This window comes from Ceratotherium simum, chromosome 22, assembly GCF_057802395.1.
Source record: "Ceratotherium simum simum isolate JZ-2026a chromosome 22, ASM5780239v1, whole genome shotgun sequence".
Taxonomy (NCBI): Eukaryota; Metazoa; Chordata; class Mammalia; order Perissodactyla; family Rhinocerotidae; genus Ceratotherium; species Ceratotherium simum.
The window spans coordinates 2516046-2542721 of NC_141921.1; the positions used below are offsets into that span (position 1 = coordinate 2516046).

A 26676-nucleotide genomic window follows, 5' to 3' on the forward strand; every position below is an offset into this window, starting at 1 on the left:
TTGAAAACATTAAACAAAGGCATCTGACTCCCTGTCTCCCCAGTCTATGAGCATCTCAAGGGCAAGGATCTTGCCAGCCCTAGGTTGTATCCCTAGCACCCAGCGTGGTGCCTGACACAGTTTCTGCATCAAGGGAGATGCCCGTTCTAGAACTGAGTCAGGGGGCAAGTCAGAGCTGGGCCAGCAGCTATTGTATTGGATGCAAGAAGCACTGAGTGACTAAGCCAGGCCTCCTTACCTTTGCTCTCACTTGGGTGCAATTGTCTGAGTGTGGACCGAGATGAAAATATATGCCAGGAGGGATACGTGAGCAGGGAACTGGGCAGAACCTGATGACCACTGCCCTAAGGAGACAACCTGATGTAGTAAAATGGGCATGAAGTTTGCCATCACACCAACTTTTAGCACCAGCTCTGAACTTCACCATTGATTGCACATTGACTGGGCAAGTTGCTTAACCTCTCTGAGCCTCAGTTTTCTCATCTCTAACAGGAAAACGATAGAGCCAAGTGTTGGAATTTATTAGTTCATGTGAGTTTCGCCCTCTGAGACCCTAAGGTGGGTTGAAGGAGATGGCTACAGGACGATGTTTGGTGTGTTTTCAACGAAGGGGGCAATTTTGTGCTAATTTCTTTTACTGACAGTTCATTTTCCAAGGCAACGGCCTAAAAAATCATGGGGCCAATTAGTGTAAGAGAAATAATTGATCCTGGTACACAGAGACCTCAGCCCACCACCTCAGTGGTTTGGCAGTGTATTTGGGGAAATGCTGCACAGCATTAAATGGGAAATAATTGGATAGATCAGCTATAAATTGCACGGCACTGCACTACACTCAGCTTCTGATTTAAGTAGCAATGTCTGGCAGTAATAGGAAAACTAAAGGGTTTGCTATTCTGCATTGAAAAGCAGAGCAAAGCTGGCAGGGACCAGTCCTGCCCCTCATTTTACGGGTGGGAAAATTAAGCCTCACTGAGGGAGCAGAGACGAGAGTGGATGCCTAAGATTTAGTTGTTCACCACTATATTCTCTTGGCAAACTCCTCAAAGGGATCTGGAGATAAAACTAAGGGGATGACTATATTCCTTTTCTAGGGCTGCCGAAACATATTACCAAGACTGAGTGGCTTAAACAACAGAAACTTATTGTCTCATTATTCTAGAGGCTGGAAGTCTGAGATCAGGGTTTTGGCAAGGTTAGTTCCTTCTGAGGTCTATGCAAGAGGATCTGTTGCAGGCCTCTTTCCCGCTTCTGGTGGTTGCTGGCAATCTTTGGTGTGCCTTGGCTTTCAGGCACATCACCCCAATTCTGCCTTTGTGTTCACAAGGCGTTCTTCCTGTGTATGTCTGTGTCCAGTTGTCCCCTTTTTATATGAACACCAGTCATATTGGATTAGAGGCACACCCTATCCTAATTTTAACTAATTACATCTGTAATGACACAATTTCTAAATTAAGTCACATTCTGAAGTCCTGAAGTGTAGAACTTCAACATATGAATTTTGGTAAGGCACAGTTCAGCATGTAACAATGGCTGACAATTTAGATAACAGACTTTTTGAGCTGGAGAGGTCCTACCGTTTGTTAAGCATCACTAGGTGTCAGGCAGGATACAAGCCATTTTAACAGCGTGATCTTATTCAGTTCTCACCCCAATCTAATGAAGTTACAGATGAGGACACTAAAGTTCAGAGAAGCTGGGTAATTTGTCCAAAGTGACACAGTAGTACAGAATAGATCCGGATTTCAGATGCTGACCTATGTCTATCCAAAGTCATGTGTTTCCTCAGCACCCAGTGTCTTAGTAAGATGGATCTTAGAAGCTGTATTCACCCCCATCACCACCTGCCATCCATCTCAATCTATAAATGAAGACACCAGGACCTGGAATCCCAGCCTTCTCACTCTTAATTCCAGTGTTCTTTCCGTTGGCTGAATTTTAGTCAATTCTCTTTTCTGAAAGTTTCTGTCTGGCAGGCAAGACTTCTTTGTGACCAAGGCAGAGGTTAATTTCAGACTGGTTACAACACAAAAAGTAATTTTCCATTAAATATAATGACCTCATTTCTGCAGTGACTTGTGGTAAAACATGCTGTTTCATTTCCGTTCATCCACACTCATTTACCTACTTGCTACAATAATTTTACACCATAAGCTAAAATGTTGAAATCATTGGTTACATTACTAAACACCTACAATGGTTATTAGGATTCTTCATGCAGAAAGAAACAGAAATAAAAGTATGAATTTTAGGAGAATGAAAATATAGGCAATTAGAGTACATTCAAAACTGTATTCAAGTGCACAGAGGCTGCCTGGGATCTGGAGCAAGCCATACCTGGCAGCAATCCAGGGTCTGCCTTGTCAGCAGTGTGAGCTGGGGCGAGTTACTCAACCTCTCTGTGTCTCAGTTACCTCAACAATAAAAGCAGGGGAAATAATATGTAAGGTTGTTGGGTGAGTGACATAAATGAGGATTATGTATGTAGAGTACCTGGAACAGTGCCTAGGCACTCTCTGAATAGTACCCTTTTTTTTTTTTAATATAATAAAAATAAAATCTGAATCCTTAAGCATATTTGGAGAATATTCCAAGTTTGGGATATTTTTTCCCTAGAGTTTCAGAAGTATAAATTGTTCCCATATTTATTCAACCTGAACTTTTAAAAATGTTGTTGTTGAAAATAGAAAGATTTGGGCTGATGTTTATTTATGCTGGCCATGGTCGTGCAAGATGCACAGAGAAGACTGGCAGCTCTCAGCCTAACTTCTGAGCACGTTGAAAGCCCCTCTTATGTTGTGGACTGCTTGGAGGTGGACTTGATAAAGGTTTTTTTTTGTCTGCAGCCTACTTTCAATTGAGTCATTGAAGTGTTCACTGCTTTGGTTTCTCTCGTTCTCAGAAGAGGAAGAGGGAGGGGGAGGTAGAGAAAGGAGCTGCTAAGATTTAATTTTTTCCTCCAACATATTATCATGAAAATGTTCAAACAAGCAGGAAATTTCACCTTTTGCCGTATTTGCTTTCTCTGACTCTCTTTCTCTTTAGGTAGGTTAAGAGATCAATAGATAAATAGCTGGATAACAAATAGCTACGTACGGTGTGCTCATTGCTTCTGGGCCTTTTCTGTGAACAGTGCTAGGAATATAGTTTTTAAATCATGAGTTCAGAGCCGTCCCTGATGGCCTAGTGTTTAAAGTTCGGCATGCTCCACTTCGTGGCCTGGGTTCGGTTCCCGGGCATGGAACCACACCACTCGTCTATCAGTTGCCATGCTGTGGCGGCAGCTCACATAGAAGTACTTGAAGGACTTACAACTATAATATACAACTATGTATGGGGGCTTTGGGAAGGAACAAACAAAAAGAGATGAAGATTGGCAACAGATGTTAGCTCGAGGTAACTCTTTCCCAGCAAAAAAAAAAAAAAAAAATCGTGAGTCCATACTGATATTTCCAATTCAAATTTAAAATTATTGGGTTATTTCTTAACTTTTATATTTGTGTCTCCTTTTTCTTTCACTGAAAATCTTGCTTTCTGATAACAATGTATTTCCGTGTTTGTTGTATCCTAATATATACCCAAAGCAAATTCAGAATTGCAATTCCAATATTGATTACTACTAACAATAAACCAGGCATAGACATGAGTGTTAATGAGACCTGCTAAAGCCCATGTCAGCCTGATATTCCTTGGGCAAGTCACTTCTTTCTGAGCCTCTTTCCTCCTAAGATAGGGATAATGATGATCACTGTATTGTTCAGAAATCTCTTGGTTGCAAGTAAAATAAAACTCACTTCAAATAGACTTAAGCAGCAAAAGGAGTTCACTGATTTATGTAACTAAAAACTACAGGGTTAAATTTCCCAGGATGGCAAGGTCCAAGCTCTGGGATGACGTCATAGGTTTGAAACTCTAACCTTCAGCTCTCCTTTCCTTGCCGGTGACTTGACTTCCCAGTTGGAAGTCACCACCCATTGGCCACTCCAAGACTGTTATCCTGTCAGCTCTAAGGAAGGCCTCCCCTGAGGGAATCATGCTTCGTGATTGAACACCGTGCAGCGTAGTCATTAGATTGTGAATCTTAAACTCAGTTGCCCGGGAAAAGATCCAAGGTATTAAAAGCCTACCGTCTACCAAATACACTGCCAGACGCTTCAAGTGACCTTCCTCACATCTCTGTGAGGAGAGGATCATTCCCATTTTACGGATAAAGAAACTGACGCTCAATGAGATGAGGTTACTTGCCCATGGCCACACAGCTGAGATTCAGATCCTTCCATCATACCACATGCCTTTTGGAAATGGGGACAGGATAACACAATATACAAACTACTCTGCGTATGTAGCAGAAATGGAGCCCCTCCCTTACACACACACACACACACACACACACACACACACACACACACACACACACACACACACACACACGCTGCCGGCGTTTGAGAGCCCGGACTGCATCTTACTCATCTCAGTATTTCCAGGGCCTAGTCCTGAAGGGCTTTTGGGAATGAATGTGAATTGAATGAGAGAGGATGGCTAATCCAACCCGCTACCAAGTGTGACTACGCTGTAGCCACATCCTTGGTCATGGATGTGGAATTTTGATTGAACCCCAGTGTTAGGAAACTAGTGTTTCGCACGGAAGCCAGTTTCCTGTTTAAGGTGGTTTTTACCTCTCCTGAGCAGAACTCTGCTTCCTTGTCACTTTGGTGATTGCTAATTGATTAAGCAGACCTGGCTCCACTTTGCCTGTTAGATAAATTTCAGCCCAAATCACAGGTCTAGGGTGCTCTCCACTCCTTAACAAGTTCCTCTCCCTGTTTTTAGGCAAGGACTTCACTCACATCTTTTCAGAGCTGTGTGTTTATAACATAGGTTTTGAGAGCTACTAACAAGAAGCTGGGGTTTTTTTTTTTATAGCTCTTGTTTTGTTATAAAATTTAGAAAGGAATTAAAGAAGTGTCTAGAGCAAAAAGAGACATGAGTGTTTACTGAATCTGACCTGCTCGTTTTAACAACTGAGGAAACGGAGGCAGTCGGAGAGCCAGTGGCGTTGACTGGGGGGTTTGGGGAGAGACTTGGACTTGGGATCCTGCTGACAGATTTATTCATTCAAATTATTCATTTAAAATATGTACTGACAAACTCAGAGAGACAGAAAGTAGAATGTGGTTGCTAGGGGCCAGGGGAGGGGGTGGTGTTTAATGGTATAGGCTGTCAGTTTGGGAGGTGATAAAGTTCTGGAGATGGATGGTGGTGATGGTCACAGAGCAGTGTGAATGTACTTAATGCCCCAGAACTATACACTTAAAAATGGTTAAAATTTGGGGCCGGCCCGGTGGCGTAGTGGTTAAGTTTGCGGGATCCACTTCGGAGGCCCGGGGTTCGCGGGTTCGTATCCTGAGTGCGGACCGCCGCACCGCTTGTCAAGCCATGCTGTGGTGGCATCCCGTATAAAGTAGAGGGAGATGGGCACGGGTGTTAGCTCAGGGCTAATCTTCCTCAGCGAAAAGAAAAGGATTGGCATTGGATGTTAGCTCAGGGCTAATCTTCCTCAAAAAAAAAATGGTTAAGGTGGTAAATTTATGTTATGTATAGTTTACTACAATAAAAATGTATATGCACTGAATCATTACTATAGGTCAGGCACTGTACTTGATGCTCAGGATAAGAAGGTGAGAAAAAAGATATTCTTGCTGCCATCCTGGAGCTGACTATTGTGTATATGTATCTGTACACGTAATGCCAAGCTGAACAATTGCCCCACATGGAAAAGTCCAGTAAGCTAAGAGGACTTGTGTTATGGGACCCAGGTCTCTACTGCAAAGTCAGGGAAGCTTTTGAGGAGAACAGACATATGTACTGAGGTCTGAAGGAGGAGGAGTTGAGCTTTCTAGGCAGAGGGAACAGCATGTGTAAAAACCTGAGGGGGGAGCATGGTGCTTATGAGGGACTAAATAATGGCCAGGGTGGTGGAAACAAGGAGGGCCATGGAGAGATCCTGGGGAGGTGGACAGAGGCCTGGTAAAGATTTTGGTCTTTAGCTTAAGAGAAATGGGAAGCCTTGGATGTGTTTTAAGTACTGGAGAGCCTTGATCAAATTTGCCAGATTTTCTCTCAACCCCTTCTCACTGTGGGGTGACTATTAGAGCAGAGGCCAACAAAAGTGGATGAGCAGGGACTGAGGCCATTGCTTTTATCCAGGCTGGAAATAATGGCTGTGACCTGGGTCTGGTGGTGGAGATGGAGAGGAATGGAAAAAGTGAAAGATATTTGGGAGGGAACATTGACAAGACTTGGGTATGGGCGTGAGAATGAAGGAGGCTGAATGGGCCCAAAGATGGTTGTAAAAATGGATAGATGGTGATGCATGCACTAAATTCACGAAATTCAAATATGAAAGAAAAAAGCATTGTATGTTTTTTCTTTAATACTTATTAGTATTTTAATACTTATTTAATATTTAGTATTTTATGTAATTATTATAAATAAGTATAAGTATAATTTTTAAAAAATTGCTATAAATAAGCAAAAAGTCACATTTTAAAAGATCACTAGTAATTCCACCCCTCAAGAGAGAACTCTCGTTAGGATTTTGTTGGATGTGCTTCCAGACTTTTTATACACATATGTATGGATATGCATACTTTTTTTCAAAAACAGGATCATATTAAACATACTATTCTGTAATATGTTTTTTCATTCAACAAGATGCTGTGAATATATTTCCACAGCAAAAAATACATACGCTCCCAAGGTGATTTTCAGTTACTGCATATTATTTCATCTTATAGCAAAATGCAATTCTTCAACCAATCAGTTAACGCTCAGCATTTCAGACATTTCTAATTTTTCACTATTCTAACAGCACTGCAGGGAATGTCTTGTATCCAGGTCTTTCCCCACATCTTACATTATTTGCAGATAATTGAATCCCTACAAGAAGAATCACAGGGTCAAAGTTTATGCATGTCTTTAAAGCTTTGAAACATACAACCACTCTGCCCTCCAGAAAAGTTACACCAAATCACACTTGCACAAATGACAAAAATAACCATAATGGCCAACACTTACACAGCCCTGACTATGTGCCTTGCACTGTTCCAAGCCCTTCACAAATACTAACTCACTAATCCTCCTAACAGACCCATGAGAGAGGTCCTATTATTATCCCCATTGTATACACGGGAAACCAGTAGCCCAGGAAAATATCTGTTTCCCCACACTTTTGTCAGCACTGGGTATTATCTTTTTTTTTCATTCCAGTGGGGAAAATGGCATCTCATTTATATCTGGTATGTTTTCTATGAATCAATTTAGTATTTCCAACAACCTTTTGACTTCTAGATCATTCTTTGTATTATACAAAAAGAGAAAATAAGGCTCAGAAAGTTAGAGTGATGTGCCCAAAGCTACACATCTGGTAAATAATAGAGCTTAGATTTGAATTGTGTTCTCTCTGGCTCCAGAGTCCATATTATTTCCTCTGTTATCAACTGCCTCTTCAGCTAGAGACTAGGATATTTGGAAATGTGCTCTTGTCCTTAAGTAAAACCTTCTAGAGGATTTCAGGATGGGAACTCAGGGAATAATTTGCTCTGACCTGCTCCATTTAGCATTTGACAATGGGGGACCTGGGGGCTGGTACAGAGGTTGCCTCCCAGCCTTGTTGGCACTGCGATGCAGCAAATGCATCCAAAAATATGTTAAAAAAGAGAAAGGCCTTTATAATGAGCCTGGGCCTTCCTTTGTCTTGTGAGGTTTTAACTACTGTAATTGCCTGTAGTGTGAAGTAGTGTATTTTTCATGTATCTATTTTTATTCTGTTTCTATCTGCGTATCTGCTTTTTTGTTTTGTTTTGTTTTTTTGTTAACTTACTTGAATCCTGGTGGGTAGTTTTCCTGTGAATAGTATTGCCTCGGGAAAGCACACACTTTCATACACACACATACACACACACGGTAATAATATGAAGGCTAAATAGGGTAGAATTTATTCTTTAAAAAAGGCTAATGGTAAAGTCTAAGCAGATGACTTTCTAATCCATACTGTATTTAATTGGCTGTATTGAACCATACTACAAATTAAGTCTTCTCTGTAATTTATTCTGTCAGACGATAACCCTCTAAACAATTTGATACTTCATTTAAACATTGGTAAATGGCTCATGGAAATGCTAAGTAAAAAAAAAAAAAAAGACTTAATGATATCAGATAAGAAATCCCCTGTTCACAGAGTGAATCCTATGTGAAATGTCGTGAATCAATATGATTCAGTCGTTCATTGAGCATTTATTGAGCAGCTATCTTGTGCAGTGTATGTCTTCAAATGGCTTGATTCTTCCTTCCTTCTTTAATTCATCAAACATTATTTAGCACTTACTATTCAAAAGGAAGAGTATTAGGAGCTGGGATAAGACTGAGGAGCGCAGACATGGATCTTTCTTTCCCGGAGCTAGCATCCCCTAAGTGGAGAGAGCCTACTACACAGATGTTCTCCACATGTCCTGTTCTCAGGGCCTAGAAGCCTTGGAATGCTCAGTTCTTTCTGCCTAGAATGCCCTTTCCCCCAGTCTTCTAGGGACTTCCCCTTTATCCTTGCGGCCTCAGTTCAAGGTCATTTCCTTTGTCAAGTCTTACCTGATGCCCTTCCCCATTCCTGCTCTGAGCCTATGTAACACCCTATGCGCCTTTAATATAAAGCTTGTCCTATTATATTGTAGTTGTTAGGTTTTTGGCTTGCCTGTTTTATGAGATTGCAAGGTCCTTGAGGAAGGGACTATGTTTTAATCATCTAGGTAGAGGTAGCACTTAGCCTGAGACCTGGCACATAACAGGCACTCAGTAAATACATGTTTGAATAACTGCATGAATGGATAACTGTGAAACAAAATTAAAAAGTGTGAAGCATCCTAGATGGAAGAACAAATACAATGCAATGAGATCTAAGGACGGGAATTATTATGAAGGGAAATAGGCGAGTCAGGGAAGGTTCCTTGGATGAGCGCGATGTTGGAGCTAGGCCTTGAAGCATAGGTGTGACTTGGTTACTCAGAGTTGATGAAGCGTGAGTCAGGGTGGAGTGGGCAATCGGTGGGGAAAACAGCGTGAGTAATGGCCCAGAGGTGGGCAAGTACAGAACCGAAAGAAGGAGGGATGAGCTCTTCAGATTGTTTGCAGCCTAGGTCACCTGAAATTCACCCCTGGGAGGAAAGTCAGACTGGATTGAGGAGGTTGATCTCTGGATTGTTCTTGGAATTCTTCAGTGACAACTTTCATCTACAGTGTCAGGAAGAGGGTTCAGAATGGGAGGAATAAATGAAGCTGTGGCTCTGAAGACTCTCTCTTTAAAAGCAAAAACCTGCTTTGAATTTTGGCAGTACTTTAATATCCGGTTTTCCAAGACGAAAAGGAAATGTGGAAGAAGGGCAACCAGCATCTGCCTTTCCTCCACCTTCTCCCTCCGGCCCCAGCCCAGTATTTTCTGCTGCCTCCAGAACAACCCGTGATGCTCCAGCAGCCCCCATAGAAGCACTCCTGGAATGAAGCAGTCCTTATCTCCTGTGACGATGGGCCCCACCTCACCTTTCCAGCCTTTGCTGCTCAACAGAGACCACAGATGGCCAGGCCTCTGAGCCACACTTCCAGATCACGCTGTCCTGACCTTTTCTTTGAGATCCTTATAACTGGCCTTTACCTCAAACCTTCTGATTTATGACCCTCTCTGACCTCAGATACCTGACAGAACAGCCTCAGCTCTACCTCCTTACCCAGCTCTCCCCTTCTCTTGCTTTCCTCATCCCGGCTTGTCAGGGGATCGTGATTCTGTTGTTGGACTAGGGAGCCAGGAATCTAAGGAAAGGAGACCTTGATTCTACATAATCTTATTTCCTCTTTTCAAAACTTTGTCACCTGGAGTAGGGAGAATGAGGCCTGGGTTTAAGACTGGTCCTGCCAGAACTCTCTCTGACCCTCAGTCCTTTCATGAATAAACTCAGAGTTGAACTATCTGTTGTGTAAGGTTCCTCTGGCTCCAACTGTCTTTGATTGTGCTGATAAAATCTACTTGAAGACATGGAGTTATTTTGAGACTCACTGAACAGGTATTTGCAAGATCCTCTGTGTTGCTAAAATGAACGTGATAATACAACTGTGGGATTAGCAGGATTCTAATGTGTTTGTATGTCCAAATATCTGTGTTACGTGTGCATGGTTAAGGTTGGAGAAAGTGGAGACATATCCCCCCACTGACTCTTAGTTTCCAAATAAATGAGCCACTTTCAGAGCAATCCTTTTTAACATGTCATAAAATTAACTATGGGAAAAGATAATGGTACAAATATCTTCAAGCACTTCATGCACACACACAGTTATACTTGGCGAGGCATTATTAGGTATCATCCGACATTGAAAATGTTTTGATTTTAAAACACTTAATGAAGATTCCCAGATAAATTAAAACGTCTCCATCTGCTGTCTGCATAGGAGGTGATATTTTAACATTGCACAATCATCTCCAAATCTAATTCCACCAGGAAGACTTCTAATCGCAGTTTAATTTTAGAGCAATATCCCACTTGGCAATCAATAAGGTACTGTCGTCAAACTTTGATTTAGTAGGAGATGTGAATAACATTCTCCACGTTATACAGAGAGAGAAATACTTTCAGGAAAGGCAGAGAAGGAGAGCGTCTTTGTCTCCCATTTTCCCCTGCTGCATACCATTCAAGCTCACAGAAGCCTATGAATCAATACCCCCATGTTGTGTGAATATAAATCTCATCAATTTTACATCAACACCATGAAAAAGCTACTGTTCTTTGAGCAGTTTTCCTCTGCTAGCTAAACATGTCCTCTTAATAAAACAAGAATAAATGGATCCTGATTATTTTACTAACAAACACTTCCTTCCTCACCAACTTTATTTGTGTTGAAATCCACTAGAATTAAAGTTATCTTGTGACCACTTGAGGGGCTAGGGTGACTGGGCAGTGACACCACCCTCCAAGTGTGAGGTCCAGTAGGCAGTGGGAAACCTGGACAGGGCAGGAAGCTAAAGGGGGAGGTCCCAAGAGTAGTCAAAGAGGTTAATGAATGATCAGACTCTAGAAAGTTAAGGTGTGGCAGCAAATTATACTGCAGAAGTGATTCATAAGGTCAGAAGCCTGGAAAGAGGGCAACAGGGAATGGACATTATGAAAGGCTAGGGCCAATGGTCCAGAACTAAGATGATGACCACCATGAGAGCCAGAAGCCCAGTGTCCTGAGATGCTGGCTGTATGGTTCAAGGTCCTAATGCTGAAAGGATCTGGGGAGATGGAACAAGACCTTAGAGAACATCTACTCCAGTGGTTACCAACGTTTTCATAATGAAGTTCCCCTTGTCTTACATTTCTTCCTCGCTCCATAGACTCAGTAATGAGGAAGATTTTGTCCACCAAAAAAATGTGTTTATAATCATTCACTTTCGTATTTGGATTATTTGAACCCATAACTAATTGCCAAAGAGAATCTTCTCAAAGATTAGCTAAGGAGTACAACAGTAACCTGATACAATTCCAACAAACTTGGCATTTTCATTTGCATGCATAATGAAATGTGTAGTCTTATTAGGAATAATAAATTTCTGTTTAGCTTTTTGAAATATTGAACATTGCTTAGGACCTCTTTTTATTACTTTTAATGACCTCAGTAGATCCAGGGCTTTGGGTTAGGAGCCATTGATCTGGCAAAAACTTCTCATTTGATAGAGGAATAAACTGAGGTCCAAAGAGGTACAGTGAGTGCCTTGTGTTCACATAGTGGCTAGAATTCCAGCCTCTTGATGCCCAGTAGGATGAAAAGACCCTTTATAAGGACTTGAAACACATCATATAACACCCAGATGCATACATAAGCCTTTACAGAGTACTGTTTAACGAGAGTTGCTTTCAGTAGATTTTATTTCGGAAAATGACCATAAAAGGACGGTGAACATCATTTGTTGAAGCTTAGATAATAAAGGTGGGAAGCTCAGTTTCAAGAGATTTTCAAATTACTGATCAGCTATCCCAATTTACTTTAGATGAACAACTATGGGCCAGGCACGGTGCAAGGTGTTGGGATGACAGAGATGCGGAAAACAGAGCTGGTGGGGAAGACAGGCCAGGAAGCAGGCCAACGTGTTGGAGAAGGAAGGTCTCTGAAAGCAGGAACCTGGGAGCTGTGTGTGAGGACCCCATCAGGAGTTTCAGCATCACTGGAGACTAAAGTTCTCTGGTGAAACACAAGAGAGGGAGGAATTCTTTCTGCAGGGAGAGGGAAGGCAAGCCTTTTTCACGGGAGGTTTCACAGAGGTGGTGCTATTTCAAATGGCCTTTGCAAGAGGAATAGGATTTGGGCAGGTGTATAAAAGAACAGGCATTGCAGACAGGAACCAACCCATGAAAAGCCTCAGAGATATGGGGGACCCCACCTCTAGCCCAAATGGTGACTTTGGACAAGATAGAGAAAGGTGTGCGTTCCTCAAGACACTCCATCACCGTCTGTCAGAAAATTGTAACCATGTAAATTTATGGTTCTGTGAACATGACTGGCACCCCCTGTAGTTGTACAGTGTACCTCTTCCACCGCGGCAAGCAGATGCCCTGTGTATGTAAGTGTATTAAGTATCAGGCCAGAACTTAGACTGGGCATGTTGGGAAGAAAGACGTATCAGAGCCTACACTCCTGAGTTAGACTGACTGGCTCTGGCAAGCTCAAGGAAGCCACCGCACAGACGCTCATTCAGCATATGAACAGTCCTGTTTATCTCTCTGGTCACGGCATTAAGACCCTGGAGGGAAGCCTCCATTTCTCAGGGGCAGGCACAGCTCTCTTTCCTTCCATCTGGACCAAACAGCTTTTCCAAAGCCCTTCGAGCCTGTTCACACGTAGCTGAAACACATCTCTCATTGATCAACACCTCGAAGGGAAAGTCCCCTGAAATATGTCTTGCTTTTGTCTCTAATAGGCCCTTCAGCATCATCATGCTGTTCACGAAATTTCCTACATTGCAAAGGACATTACGGATCACCGGGCCTTTGGATACGTTTGTGGGAAGGAAGGGAATCACAGATTTGTGGCCATAAAAACAGCCCAGGCGGTGAGTATCCCACTGAAGGAGGGTGCCTTCCTTCTAAGCTCAGGGGACAGCACAGTCGCACTGCTGGTCTTTGAAGGCCCATTGTGATATCTGACTAAGCGGTCCTGATGCTCAGGTTCCCATCTAGAAAAGATAAACAACCTTAGAGTGAGGAAACACACTTATGCCCATCTAGTTTGTTGTTGTTTTTTCTAATGGGTATTTCGTAATGACTAATTATTTTCCTTTCTGATTAAGCTGGATGGTGGCACAGTATACAAACAAGTTTCCTTGTGTTCATAGCCTTACTTAAAAAGAAAATAAGAGAAAACAAATAGCTGTTTTGCATAAGGCCTACCCTAATTTTATTGTATTCGAAATTACTAATAAATAAAAGCAATGCCTTTTATGCTTATGATTATTATGAATTCGCAAATATAATTAGTTGAAGAAATGAACTTTAGCCTAGATGCAATTTGCTAAACCAATATAAACAGGGTAGAATTAATTAAAGATGGAATGCTTTCAGTTTAATAGAAAAAGGAAGGACTGCTGGGTATAGCATGCAAAAACAAAACTCGGTGGCTGCAACTCAGGACCATTCCCTTATTAATGTGTTTTACCACATTTTACTCCAGGCTGAACCTGTTATTCTGGACTTGAGAGATCTCTTTCAACTTATTTATGAATTGAAGCAAAGAGAAGAATTGGAAAAAAAGGCACAAAAGGATAAGCAGTGTGAACAAGCTGTGTATCAGGTATACCTGTGCATTTATCCTGGTTTCAGAGAAGACTGGGGCTTAGAATAAACAGATGTGAAAACTGACAGTCAGGGCTTCTCCTCCTGCTGCCCAGTGGAAATAAACAAAGATGAAAGGTTCCTGTGTAAATTACAGGCACCCAAAGCAAGCTGTTAGAGATGATCCCTTATTCTCTGAAATTCTAGACGTGTTACAGAAAGTGAAGTCTTGAATCCAGAGGAGGATTTCAGGGGAGGAGAAGTGAAGATACACAACCGCTTTGCTATTGTTAACGATGTGGGTGGAGTGTCTGCAAGGGTTTTGATTTTTTTTCTGTGTGTTTTCTACCTTAATGACCCACCAGCCTATGGTACCCAGAGCTGGTTTCCTTACTGTCCTTAATTTCTAAATATAGTCTCACATCTCTTCCTTTATATCCTCTGCTTTTCACCCTCCCTTCCCTCACTCTGCTGTAGACAATTCTGGAAGAGGATGTGGAAGATCCTGTGTATCAGGTAATTTGTGAAACTAGTCGGGGTTTAAGGTCAGGAATGGCCAGGCCTGTGGTGTAGACATTTTGTCAGAGACCTGAAGAATCCACTGACTGCAGAGCCTGGAGAGAGATCAAGATGATTTCTGCGAGTGAGGGCTTCCAGTCCCTCCAGGAGCGAATTTCCATGAAAACTAACAGAAGTTTGGCCGGCGTCAGTAACATGGGACTTGGAGATGCACTTCTCCCTTCTTGCCCCTGCCTCAGCCCCCTCCACAATCTGTAAAAGTTTGATCCCAGAGCTGAATGTTTTCAAGAGTCTCTTGAATATTCTGAGTTCATTAGAGAGACTATGAATAATGAGGTGGCTTCTCTGAGTTAAGAAGCAGCGATGGGGACTGACATTTTGACGACATTTGAACACGACACTGAAGGATGGTTTTTAAGCTTTAGAAAAGCTGTGAGAAGTCTCTCTGGCCCCGTGTCGGCCATGCTGCCCCTCTGATTACCTGGCTCATGCTCTGGGGCCTCTTGTGAAGAGGAAGAGGGAGATCCTGGAGACATCCCAGCCCGTAGCTGCCTCTGGACTCTCCTAGGTTGCAGCCTAGGTGTGGGTGGAGAGGTGACTTCTCTTGGGTTCAATACGTGCTCTGTTCAAACAGATGCAGAGAAAAGGGAAGAGGAGGCCTCTCCTGCCCTGTGCTTATCCCCAAGAGAGAAAGAAGCCACAAATTTGACTTGTTGGACATAAAAGAAAACCTGAAACTTAGATTTCTAATTGGGACACACACGGGTTGTATATGTGTGTATCACATATGCATTATATATAAATGCATATTTTCACACAGCTGGTACCACTATGACAAAAGTAAAATAACACGGATTAAAAAAAAATGATATGATATGGAAAACTTGAAGCGGAAGAAGTATCTAGCATATAAGCAAACGAAAGTCCAGGATGCACTTAATGACATGCCCTTGCTCTAGAATGCTGAGGGCGAGGATTCGTTATAATATGAGCTCAGCCCCTGGCTAACTGGCTCACAGAGAATGAAGACTATTGCGCTCTTTGAAATGGCCCAGTCCTTTGGATTCTGGAATATGCACGTGGAAAATTTGATTTTCAGTATTTAAAACTGGGAATGTAAAAAGGGTGAGATTTGTGGGATGAAGGACTTTGGGGCTTCAGAGTTGGCTTAGGACGTTGAGCCTTAGGAGGTAAAGGGAATCAACCTCTGTAACCCGAAGTTTACAAAGCTGGGATCCAGGTGTTCCCAAAAGACATCATTCCCACTTAGCAATGCCATCACATGCAGGCATTACTGAGATAAACGCAATTGAGGGAAGAGGTGGTATCTCCAGAAAGATCTGCAGGGGCCCCAGGCAGTCATCGCTAAAGCACTGACGTGGGACCTTTGCAGTTTTCCTTGGAAAAGGCAGGAATGTGCAAAGGCACGTGTGGTGTTTCAGGAATTCAGTTGTCTCTTAGGTATTTTCTCTTGTGTCTGATTCTTTAATGCTCGCTGTGTTTTGTATCTTGAATTCCAAATGCTTTTTTCCTCTTTCTTTTTCCCCTCTGACCTTTCCTCTCTGGCCGCTCCGTAATAGTACATTGTGTTTGAGGCTGGACACGAGCCAATCCGTGATCCGGAAACGGAAGAAAACATTTATCAGGTATAAGATCGCTTCCCTCTCTTCCTGTTGCACCACTACCGATAAATGCGTGAAGGGTCTGAGGACCCCAGGGCTGGCTCCTCACAAGCTCCACGTACCTCTTTCCAGCCTTGCTGAGATACCCTTGTGTGACTGGCTCCTAGTTCTACAATTTACCAGTAGTTTTCATGACTTATTGTCGAAATAGTTAATGGCCAGTTGGGTACAGTGTTTTAATTTTTAATGGATCTTAACTATTTTAAGTTGATTCAAAAGTCAAACATTCCATTTTACTAGAGTAATACATTGGAGGGTTGTTGTCCATAATATAGTAGAGTCCTTTGTTTCTCAAAAAAATGTGTTCATCACATTTCTTTAAAAAGCTAACCACACTACTGAAAATGAAGTACAAATTCAAAAAAACCATTTGAAGACAATGTCGGGACTCTTAACTGAATAAAAGAAAGTATAGCTAAAGGTTTTACCACTTCCGAAGGGAAGGTAAATTAGTGTTCTTAAATGTCTGCTTATGTGAAGAACCATGAACACACTTGAACTCATTTAATTCTCACAAATGTGCGATAAAGTAGGTATTTAAATCCCACTTGCACAAGGGGAAACTGAGCCTCAGAGAAGTCGAGTTGCTGTACCACTATTCAGAGCTGAGATCAAACCCAGGCTAGTGTCTGAAGGCAAAACTCACGCTTCTCCCTCTGCTTTTCCATCAAAGAGTCTGGGGAGCTGCAGCATAGCAACACATCAAACAAATATGACGACCTCCAAGTTTTCACTAATTAGAATTTTAGTCCTCATTTGAATATAAACATTGTGGAAGAAGGAAAACATTTAATGTATTTCATAAGTGATTTTAATTTTCTTAATCAATTTTGTTGTGTGGTCTGTTACTCTGCCTTGGGCATGCATTACTTGTGTAATAAAAGTAAAGCAGATTTTCAATTTCCATCAAACACAGAATTCTAAATGACCAAAGTATAACGTTAGCTCTACCAACAACCCGATTTAAACCAGTCCTGTGGACTGATTATCTAAGTATTTCTATCCACTGGATCCATCGGGAGTGGATTCAAGTGCGAGGTTGTGCTTTGAGGCTTTGCTTAAAATCATCGCTTACAAAGTTTCAGTCTTTAAACAGAAAAGTTGCGAATTTGTCCTCAGTGCCAGATTTTAAAGTACAACCTTGCACTGTCTGAATATGAGGCCAAAGGAACCACTCACTAGTCATCCTAGGCAGACAGAACACCTTTTCAAACACAATTAGGCTTTTCCATATAGGAGGTTCCTGAATTCAGGCTTAGCTGTGGTTGATAGGGCTCCCATTGTGCCCCGTGGGGACTGCTGGTGGGGCCCCCTCGTGTACTGGGAAGAACTGGGTTTAGGCAAGTGGAGAAGTGGGTTCTAGTTCTGGCTCTGTCACCAACTAGCTTTGGCTGAGTGGTAGTGGGCAAGGCACTTGCCCTCTCTGAGCCTCAGTTTCCCCAATGATAAAATAGGGGAATAATTTCTCCCTCACTCACATGTTGGTGTGAGAATGAAACCAGATCATGTGGAGAATCCTGGGTCACGTGCTGAGTCCACAGGATCTTAGTACAAGTACCAGCTCAGCCATCAATCACCCTCTCAAGCTCCTTTCCTCCTTGGGGCCTCAGTTAACTCATCTGTAAAATGAGCAAATAAGACTGAAGAGTCTCTCAGGCAGGCCCTGTTCTGTTCTTTGCAATGAGTGCCTCATCAAAGGTTGTGATTCTTAGAGAAGCGTGTTGGCTTGCTTTACAGGGCACAAGGCTCTTAGAAATGGTGTGCGTGTGTGTGTGCATGGTTTTGGTAACATTTATTGAGGCCTGAGTGTGGGCCTGCTCTGTGAAGGGGTTTACCTGCAGTATTTGACTATATCTCCCAACAACCTTCTGTGGCTTGACCCACCGTTCCCACTTCACGGAAGCAGCAAGTGAGTCTCACGGAGATCAGGTACCTTGCCCTGGGTCACAGCTGGGAAGAGGTGGAGCCCCCACTCACACCCATGTCTCTCTGACTTCTGTAAATAAATAAATCACGAGGCTCTTTTCAGCTCAGAGTTCCCTGATGCTGAGTTTCACAATTAGATTCTGTGTGCGTTTCAAGTCACTATCTGAAAATCACACTTGTTTAACAGTTCTGACCTCCGGGATCTTCCCTGTCTGGGATCTTCCCTGTCTGTCCGTCATTAACAGGAGGTACCATTTAGGGGGATGAATATTTTATCGCCCTCTATTGGAAAGGCCTCTGGTCCTTCTCTCTGCACTGCCAGTCAGCTGGGCCTCAATCTGCTTAACAAGAGATAAGCTCTTGGACCTAAAGATAAGACTGGGCTTTTAAGGAGCTGCTATTAGGAGCCTCATTTTTTTTAACTGCCCACAAGTGTTCCATAGCTGTTCCTCCCGAGTAGATTGCAGTGTTTCTCATGCTTCACCTTGGTCCAGGATGGTCTCAGATTTTATTCCATCCCCTGTTCTCTGGAATGAGGGAAACAGAAGGGGGGCCTAATCCTTTCATTGTTTTGTGTCCTTGGATGAAGTACATAACTTTTGTCTCTCAATTTCCTGGACTATAAAATAGGGATACTCTGTCGTCTGCTTCTAGAAGTGAAGATGTAAAGCAAGGGGACGGCACTTGGTGCATAGTAGGTTCTGTGTCCATGTTAGTTCCCGTTACTGCTACATGTCATGAGTATCAGATCTGTTCAGGATGTCTTAGGACGATGCAGTAAGTGAAGTAGAACATGAGTGCTCACCTTGTCTTGTCAGAACGCCTAGCGGAAAGCTGCAGCCTCGCTCACCGTTGCTGTTTATAATCCAACACAGAGGAGGGGAGACTGCTGAGAAAATGTAACCTCTCCTCAAGGATCAGTGGTCTCATTTTCCAAACCGGATTCATAACAGCAATTGTCTTGCTCTTTTCATGCCTCAGAAAAAGTGAGCAGTCATCTTTTTAAAAGAACACAGAACCTCATAGTACAAAGCCTTTTTATACCTCACTTAATTTTGACCCTTCCAATAACTCGGGGACATAAGAAGACCAGCCGCAGTGACTATCATTTTAAACGTACGAAAATCAAGCCCTCCAGCTTAAGTGCTGGGCCCAAGGCCAGAGCCTCAGATTCTCAACCTAGGGTTCTTTAGTATCTGAACAAGCTTCCTACGTAAGCGAGATGTGCAGCTTTCCACACAGACGCTCTCCAAGTTCAGACATTCGAAAATCATTTTTAATCACCTACGATGTGTCAAGTAGCATTATTTTAAAATGATAAGTCTCTTGTCCTGTGTCACCCAACCCTTAAACTGCCTCTCCACACTACTAATATGTTGCTGAGCTAAAAATATCTTCTGTGTGTGTAGTACTCAATGTATAGTTTTTAGAGTAATTTCACATCTGTTACCTCATTCACTCAAAAAGTAATGATGTATGGAGCACCTCGCACGTGCTGGGCCCGGGGGCATGTAATATTGACCACAGCGTGTCCCACCCTTAAAGGTTTTGTGGGCAACCCCTTGGATGCTGACAACAACCAGAGGTGGAGACTGAGGTTCAGAGAACAAAGTGACCTCTCTGAGGTCACACAGTCCGTGGCAGAGCCAGGATTAGGAACCAGCTCTCCCACTTCCTTTTGGTCCAGAACTGTTATCACTCTAGAACGTCATATTTCTGACGTGGTCTATACACTGGAAGGACCAGGCAGGCAGAGCTCAGAGCCAGGACCAAGGCTCTCTCTGGTCTTGGTCCCTTTAGCCCTTCGGCCCGTGTTCTGCTTCAGCACACAAGTGGTAAATGTTTGATGCTTAGATGTTTCGTGTTTAACCAGTGTTTACAGATGGGGAAACAAGGATAATAACATATCCGGCCTGCCCTTAGCAAGCTTGCAGAGCAGTGGGGACAGAGAGAAGTGACAGGCAGCTGCAGTGTGGTTGACAAAGCACATTTTCAGTCTACTTGAGCGGCCTGGTCACTTTCCATCTCCCCCAGCAAGACAAGGAGCTCTGCTCAGTCAGGGGCCGTATCTGTCTTGTTCCCGTCCTTGTCCCAGGCAAAGTGCAGTGCAGGACACATAAGAGGTACTTGGTAACTTTTACTTTTTAAGGAAAGGATGCACCAGAGGTCACAAGAGTACAGAGGAAGGTTCAGACTAGGCCTAGAGAGTCAGGCAGGGCTCCCAAGAAGATGTCCCGGCTGAGATAAATCTTAAAGGACAAACAGGCAGATTGATATCTCACCCACGGGAAAGCCACGCAGAAAAGCTTTTTCAATTATGCACAGTTTGGGTTTGTCCATCCCACTGCTGCTTCTCGGTTTGAGGGATAATTGAGAGTCAGCAGCAGTTCAACTTGCTAAGTGCCCATAGCGAGCAGTGAATTACGGGGAACAGAAATGCTCTTCGTTTTGCTCAGGAAAGGGCGAGCTAGTAAAAATAAAAGTGAGGGCTGCTGATTTATTGGCCCTCGTTAACAAGGACTCTGTAGGCATTCTCTGAGGATTCCTTTTAGATGCAGCCCAGTTATCAGGAGCAAAGAAATTACCTTCTTCATTGGCTACCTGCAAACTGAGGTTTGCAAGAGCAGCTCTGAAGGTGCATCTTTCGCACGTGCACGCTCACTCGTAGGCCTGTTTGCTGCAGGAACGTGCACAAGCTTCCGGGAGTGTAGAACGTGTCGAAGAAAAAAGAAGCAACCAAAACAGCTGTGGGAACGGGGTGAGATGCAGCTGTCTCTGTAGTGTAGTCGTTAAAAGGCAAACTGCGCAGCACAAACGCCTGGCCCTTCTGATCCCCGACTGCGGGACCCTCTCCAGGCTTCATTTTCCTCCTCCGCAACATGGGGACAGTTGTCATCCTTATCTGACTGACTTGTCCTGAGGACTCCGTGAGAATGTATGTAAACACAAATATTCAAAAGAGTGCCTGCCACATAGAAAGTGCCCCGTCACTGTTAGCTCATACTTTTAGTAATAAATGCCTTGTTTGATAACCAGAAAGAGGTGGGTTCAATTACTTACTCACTTTGAAGCTTTGGGCAAATTTCCCTAATATCTCTGAGCCTCACTTTCTACTATTTAAACTGGAGATTATAATACCAACATGTTAGGGTTATTATAAGGATTTTAACTTAAGCTAATGAGAGTGAAAATGACAAAGGGACTTAAGGAATAAGCTCAACTTCTTTAAGAAGAATGGGATGGTCAGCTGGTCCAAGGCTACAAGATACTTTTTCTTCACTGTTCCGCACGTTCCTCTACGGCACATTCACCCAGCAGACATTTACTGAATGCCCGTTGGTGTTAGGCACTATGCCTGCTCTTAGGGAGCTCCCAGTCTGATGGAAAGGAGGGTTATCAGACAGTTATAAAACCACTGCCTACTCATCCCTCCAGTGGAGGTGTGAGCTGAGCTGTGCTAGTTGCTGGGGAAGAACAGGTAATGACTGCTTTTAATCTGCAATGTTGATTGACTCATGAGAAAAGTATTCAAGGTACCTAGTGTTGTTAGTATTATAAAATATGTTCATATACATATTTATATAATGTATCCATGACAGCAGAAGCTATCATTCTAACACTTTACAGTATTATAGTTCCTAATAATTTTTGTTTATTTACTATTTTCTCATTTGATCTTCACAATAACCTGAGCGAGAGGCAGAGCCAACAGCACCCATTTTATAATCATGAAGGTCAGAGGAGCTAAGTGACCTGCTCAGGGCGTTACAGTTACCAATAAGACAGCTGATGAGTCAGAGAAGAGAGGGAGGGAAGAAGATAGATACGTGTTAAAAACAATCAGGGTTTTCTGGGTTCTAGTCTCATGTTTTTCATGCCTTTTATGGGCCCTTCTCTTGACAAAAGCCTTCGGTAATTATCAGATAGCTTGTATGTGATCCCAACAGAAGCTATGCGTTGTACTAGTGCCTTGACATTTGCTCTAGTGAATAGCCCGGATCTGTCTTAGCTGCAAAGTGTTTCAATCACTTGGGACAGCTCAGAGCTCTTCCCTGGACCTCCTTTCTGTCTTTGGTGAAATGAGGATTATTTTTTCCACCACCTGCTCTCTGAGGTCTCTGCAGCTTCCTATTCTGTGATTTTCTGAGGAGCCAATGGCAGAGACACCTGCAAAGTTTTGTTGAGTGGGTCACACACCCCTCTCCTCACCCGCTTTTCCTGGGGGGAGCCTGGCCTGAGGCCTTCACAAGTCCAACACCCCCTGCAGTTGGGTCCCTTGGGCCTCAGGAGCTGTTCTCATGCACACTAAGCCAGCACGGAGTTGAAGTCTGGTTGCTTTGTTCTGTGAAAGTGGAGAACCAGAGTGTTGACTGTGTTGAATTTGATTTTTCCCTAGGTTCCCACCAGCCAAAAGAAGGAAGGTGTTTATGATGTGCCAAAAAGTCAACCTGTAAGTGTAAGTATATCTCCTCCCTTCTGCCGGGTCCCCGTGACCTGCGTTCATACCAAGATGATGTCTGCAACCTGGGGAAGGGAAGCCTTCCTCTGGATAAGTGTCACAAGTCCTGTGGCTTTGCTGGGTACTGCGTGCTGGGGCCTCCTCACTGGGTCAGGAGGCAGGAGCTGTAAGGCAGAAATGGTAGGGCTGAGGAAAGGGGGCCAGTCTGGACCAAGGTCTGGCCCCATGAGTGGAGTAAGTTGAATCGTGCAAACCGCTATGTCCAAGGGACTCAAGGTTCAGGTGTTCCATGGCGAAAGCCTTCAGCCAAAGATTTTATTCTACCTGCTCAAATAGGGGGCAGTCCCTTGGTTCTGGGAAGAGAGTTGCCCATCTAATCTGAAAGGGGTTGAGAAGTTTCAGAAGGACAATAGGAGAAGGGCTGGCCAGGGCCTGTGGAGTGTTATGAGGGGCCAGCCAATGTGCAGAACACTGTGGAAAAGGCCATGTGTAGTGGGCTTTCAGAGAACCCAGAGTGTCCACTGCATCTAGACCCCATCTGCTGGTGAGACTCCTGGAAACTGAGACAAAAAGGAAGATCCCTAGCTCTGTGGTACTGTTCCAAGCCACTGCTAGGCCCAGTCCCATATTTAGGACATCCAGTTGGCACTCAGAAGGCACCCTCTATACATAATTCAGGCATCACTAGGGAGCCAGTGAAGGCTGTTGAGCAGGGGACGTGTGACTTTGCCACACCCACGTAAAAAGAACTGGAGTGTTTAGTCGCTGTTGATCTCATTCAGTTCAACAATGGGTGGAAAGAGCACGGGCTTTGAAGACATGCAGACCCTCCAGAATCCCAGCTCTTGCCCTAACAGAGCAGTTGTGAGGCTCAATGTCTCTTATTTGGAACATTATTATCAGTTCTGGACCCCATACTGTAAGAGATGTAAAGACACACCTGCATATTTCAAGATCAGATTGATAAGGGGAATTGAAACCACATCCCATGAGGAACAGCTGAAGGACCTGGAGCAAAGAAACTACGAGTATGGAGATGGGAGTCCAAAGGGCCACTGTGTGGACGAGGATTATACTGTACTGGGTTAGCCCAGCTTGTGTAACTGAGACCAGTGGGTGGCACTGTAAGAAAGCCAGTTCCAGCTCAGAGTGAGGGTGACCTTCCTGTCGGTCAGAGCTGTTCAGGGTGGAACAGCTAGCACCTAAGAGAGTGAACTCGCCGTCACTGGAGCTGCACAAGCAGAGCCTGGAAGACCCCCTGTCAGAAAGACTATGGGGGGATTCAAATGTGGAATGAGTAGAGGGGCAAGAGGAACTCCTCTCCCTTCTAGACCTGGGCTTCCGGGTTCTCTGAGTGGGAGTCTCTCTGGCCCATCCTTACCCTCCCCTGCCCCCACCCACCTTCTTCCTAGTGAAATTTCTTTCTGATCAGTGTTCATTTCTCTGTCATACTCAGCAGTATCTTGAAACCACCATACCTTATCTAAATATGCTTTCAAAACCCAATGCATGTTAGTTTTAATGAAAAAACCTATCCAAATACAGGCCCCTTTTCACAAACCCAAGTCTAGAAACCCAGTAGAAAACATGCAGTGTTGACACCGCTCAGGGAAAAAGCAGTTTTTCTCCCTGAGGGCTTTGTGTCTAATCAAGCTCCTTGTCAGTGCGACACTGGTCTGCTCTTCGTGTTTCAGTCTGGTCCAGCCCCCATTACACAGCTCCTTACAATTCAATTTGTGCCTAAATTCCCTCACTCGCCCCTAACAGGTTTAGATACGTGAGGAAACATGCTCCATTTGCCGCCTGGCTTCTGTGAATTTATTAACCAGTCTGGCCACACTATCTCCGTGCTTAATAGCCCCGAAAAAAAAATCCCAGCTCCCCAGCCTGCCATACATGGCATTGGGGTCCCAGCCTCAGCCTGTATCTCTGATCTCCCTCCTCCTGGTCCAGCTCTAGTGACCCCCGCAGTTCCCTGGAGGAGTCACGCCCTCTCCCTCTTTTCAGCCCCCTCTCACATCCCAGCTTGGCTTCAAGCTCTGCTCTCAGGGAGACTTTCTGGACTTCTGCCCCAAACAGTGTCGGCAGATCACCCCTACCTTTGTGGCCCCCGTTCCCTGTCGTTCCTCTATCAACAGCACTTACCACAGTGTCGGAATTCTCCTTCCCCGTTACTTCCAGGAGCTTCCTCCGTGAATTACCAGAAGCAAGCCCAGGGCCTGGTTCGTGGAAGCCACGCACGACACAGCTGCTCCAGGAATATTAAATAAATGTATGAATGACTTACCCTGTAGAAAGAATTTATGAAAATCCCTGGTACTTTCTTTTAAGTGGAATTCCCTGTTTTTCTGACTCTAAAATAGTCATTAAGTAAACGTACTAATGTTTTGCTTCGAAAATATCTGGGCTGCCTGAATGGCCTGCAGTGGCTCCCAACTCACTGTTCCCACAGAGTCCCAGAAGCATCTGACGGTGATGACTGCTTTTCCGTGAGTGATTTCAACATTTTCTAAAAGCCTAAGTGAGGCAGCCGGTTAACAGCATAGGCTGTGGTGGAGAGGCAGGCGACGCCGCTGGACTCTCGGCTCCTGCTCCTACTGCCTGGGGGACTTCTGATGAGTTTCCTTGCCCCACTGAGTCTCAGTGTTCTCATCCACAGAAGGGGCTGTTAAACCTAACTTGCAAGAGGGTTTTGAGGAGAAAATAGTGTACGTGTTGGAAAGTGGATCCGACTTGCCTAAATATCCTAGAGGTACTTCCATACCCCACGTCCCTCCCTGGTCTGGGATCTTCCTGTCCTCCAGACCTCCCCCGTAGACCTGCCTTCTGATGAGTGCACATGCCCTAACATACCTGTGTGCTCTGAAGATCCCTGCCATGAGGTCGCTGTTTGCCCCCTCACCACCTGCTCCTTAGCTGGAAAGGCAAACAGACCAAAGACAACCAAAGCCGGGCATGTTAAGCAGCTTCTAGAGAGTTTGGGGGCTCCCACAAGTTTCTCACAGGAAGGAAAACTGCCCAGTGGCCTGTTGCTCTAGGTACCACCTGGTTTCTTCTTCCTTGGTTCCAGGTCTGCACAGAGCCCTGGTGAGTGACTCAGCTTGGGTCTGCCCTTGGGGAAAGCTGCCAGCCAGCCAGAAAGCATGGCCGCCTGGTCCTCAGAGTCAGTCTGGATGTGCTCTCATCCTGGCCTCCTACTAAGGGTCCCTGAGCAACTTTTTGCCTCTCTAAGCCTCAATGTCATCATCTGTAACAAGAAAGTAATGGCTGCCTTGTAGTTTTGTTTGGAGGATTAAAGGAGACATTTATGTAAAACCCTTAACAGGGGATATGGATTAGGTTAAATGAGAATATTTCCATTTGTTGCTGTTACAAGCAATATGCCAGCAAACAGTTCTCACTGACCTGGGGATTGCCAAGTATTCTAGGTGATTAAATACCTCCTCTGGGAAGCCTTCCTTACTGCAGAGAAACCAGCCCCTCTAGGATACCTCTGTACTTCTCTTTGCGATGATCACAGTGGGTTATTTTCTCTCAGTATATCCATGTGAGCCATTGCACTTGGGGTTCCATAACACTTTGGCTTTGGGGTTAATGATAACACCTGCTGTAGAGTTTTTGCATAAGTACTAAGTGAGCTTAAGTATGTGAATGAGCACAGGGCTTGGTGCACTAACTGTGAGCTGTTATTATTATGTTTCCCCCACTTTTCTGTGAGGACAGGAATCACTTTTAATCATCACTGCCTCTAAAATAACTCTTCTTGGGATTTCTGATCTCTTTCACAGTTTGATGGTAGACTTTCCCCCGAAAAAAAACACACATGTGCGTGTAAATTTCTGTAGGCCTTGAAGCCGGTGGGATCCCTTGATCTCAGCTCTAAAGCCTCTGTCCTAGAGCCTGTCACTGGCTCGTCATCACTCTTCCATGGTCAGAGATATCCTCAGGAAGGTGGCAAATTTGATGTATTGGGCAGCAGAAGTAAGAATTCCTTGTGTTTCTTATTGTCTTAGCCACCTCAGTGCATCAACTTAGGGGAGCAAAGTTTTGTCTTGATTCACTTTGCCCCAGGTCCAGACAGAAAACCGATTCCATCTTGGTACTTTGCTGCCTCACATTCACTCATCCCTGCCCTAGTGCCTGTCTCCTACCTTGCACCATAACCTTAGGATGCTCAGTTGTACTGGCCCTTTTCTTGTTCTACTTTCTCAAATAACACATTAAGATGCTTTTGTTTGCTTGTTTT

The 26676-nt window shown here is 43.9% G+C and overlaps 1 protein-coding gene across 1 annotated transcript in view; it reads left to right on the top strand.

Annotated features, from left to right (window-relative positions):
- The window catches only part of DAB1 (DAB adaptor protein 1), a 282123-nt gene that overhangs the window by 200043 nt on the left and 55404 nt on the right, over positions 1–26676 (top strand). Inside the window, exons 5-7 of the mRNA XM_014793827.2 lie at positions 12995–13126; positions 13744–13863; positions 22368–22427. Coding sequence (XP_014649313.1) covers positions 12995–13126; positions 13744–13863; positions 22368–22427 — 312 coding nt within the window. The remainder of the gene's footprint in view (positions 1–12994; positions 13127–13743; positions 13864–22367; positions 22428–26676) is intronic.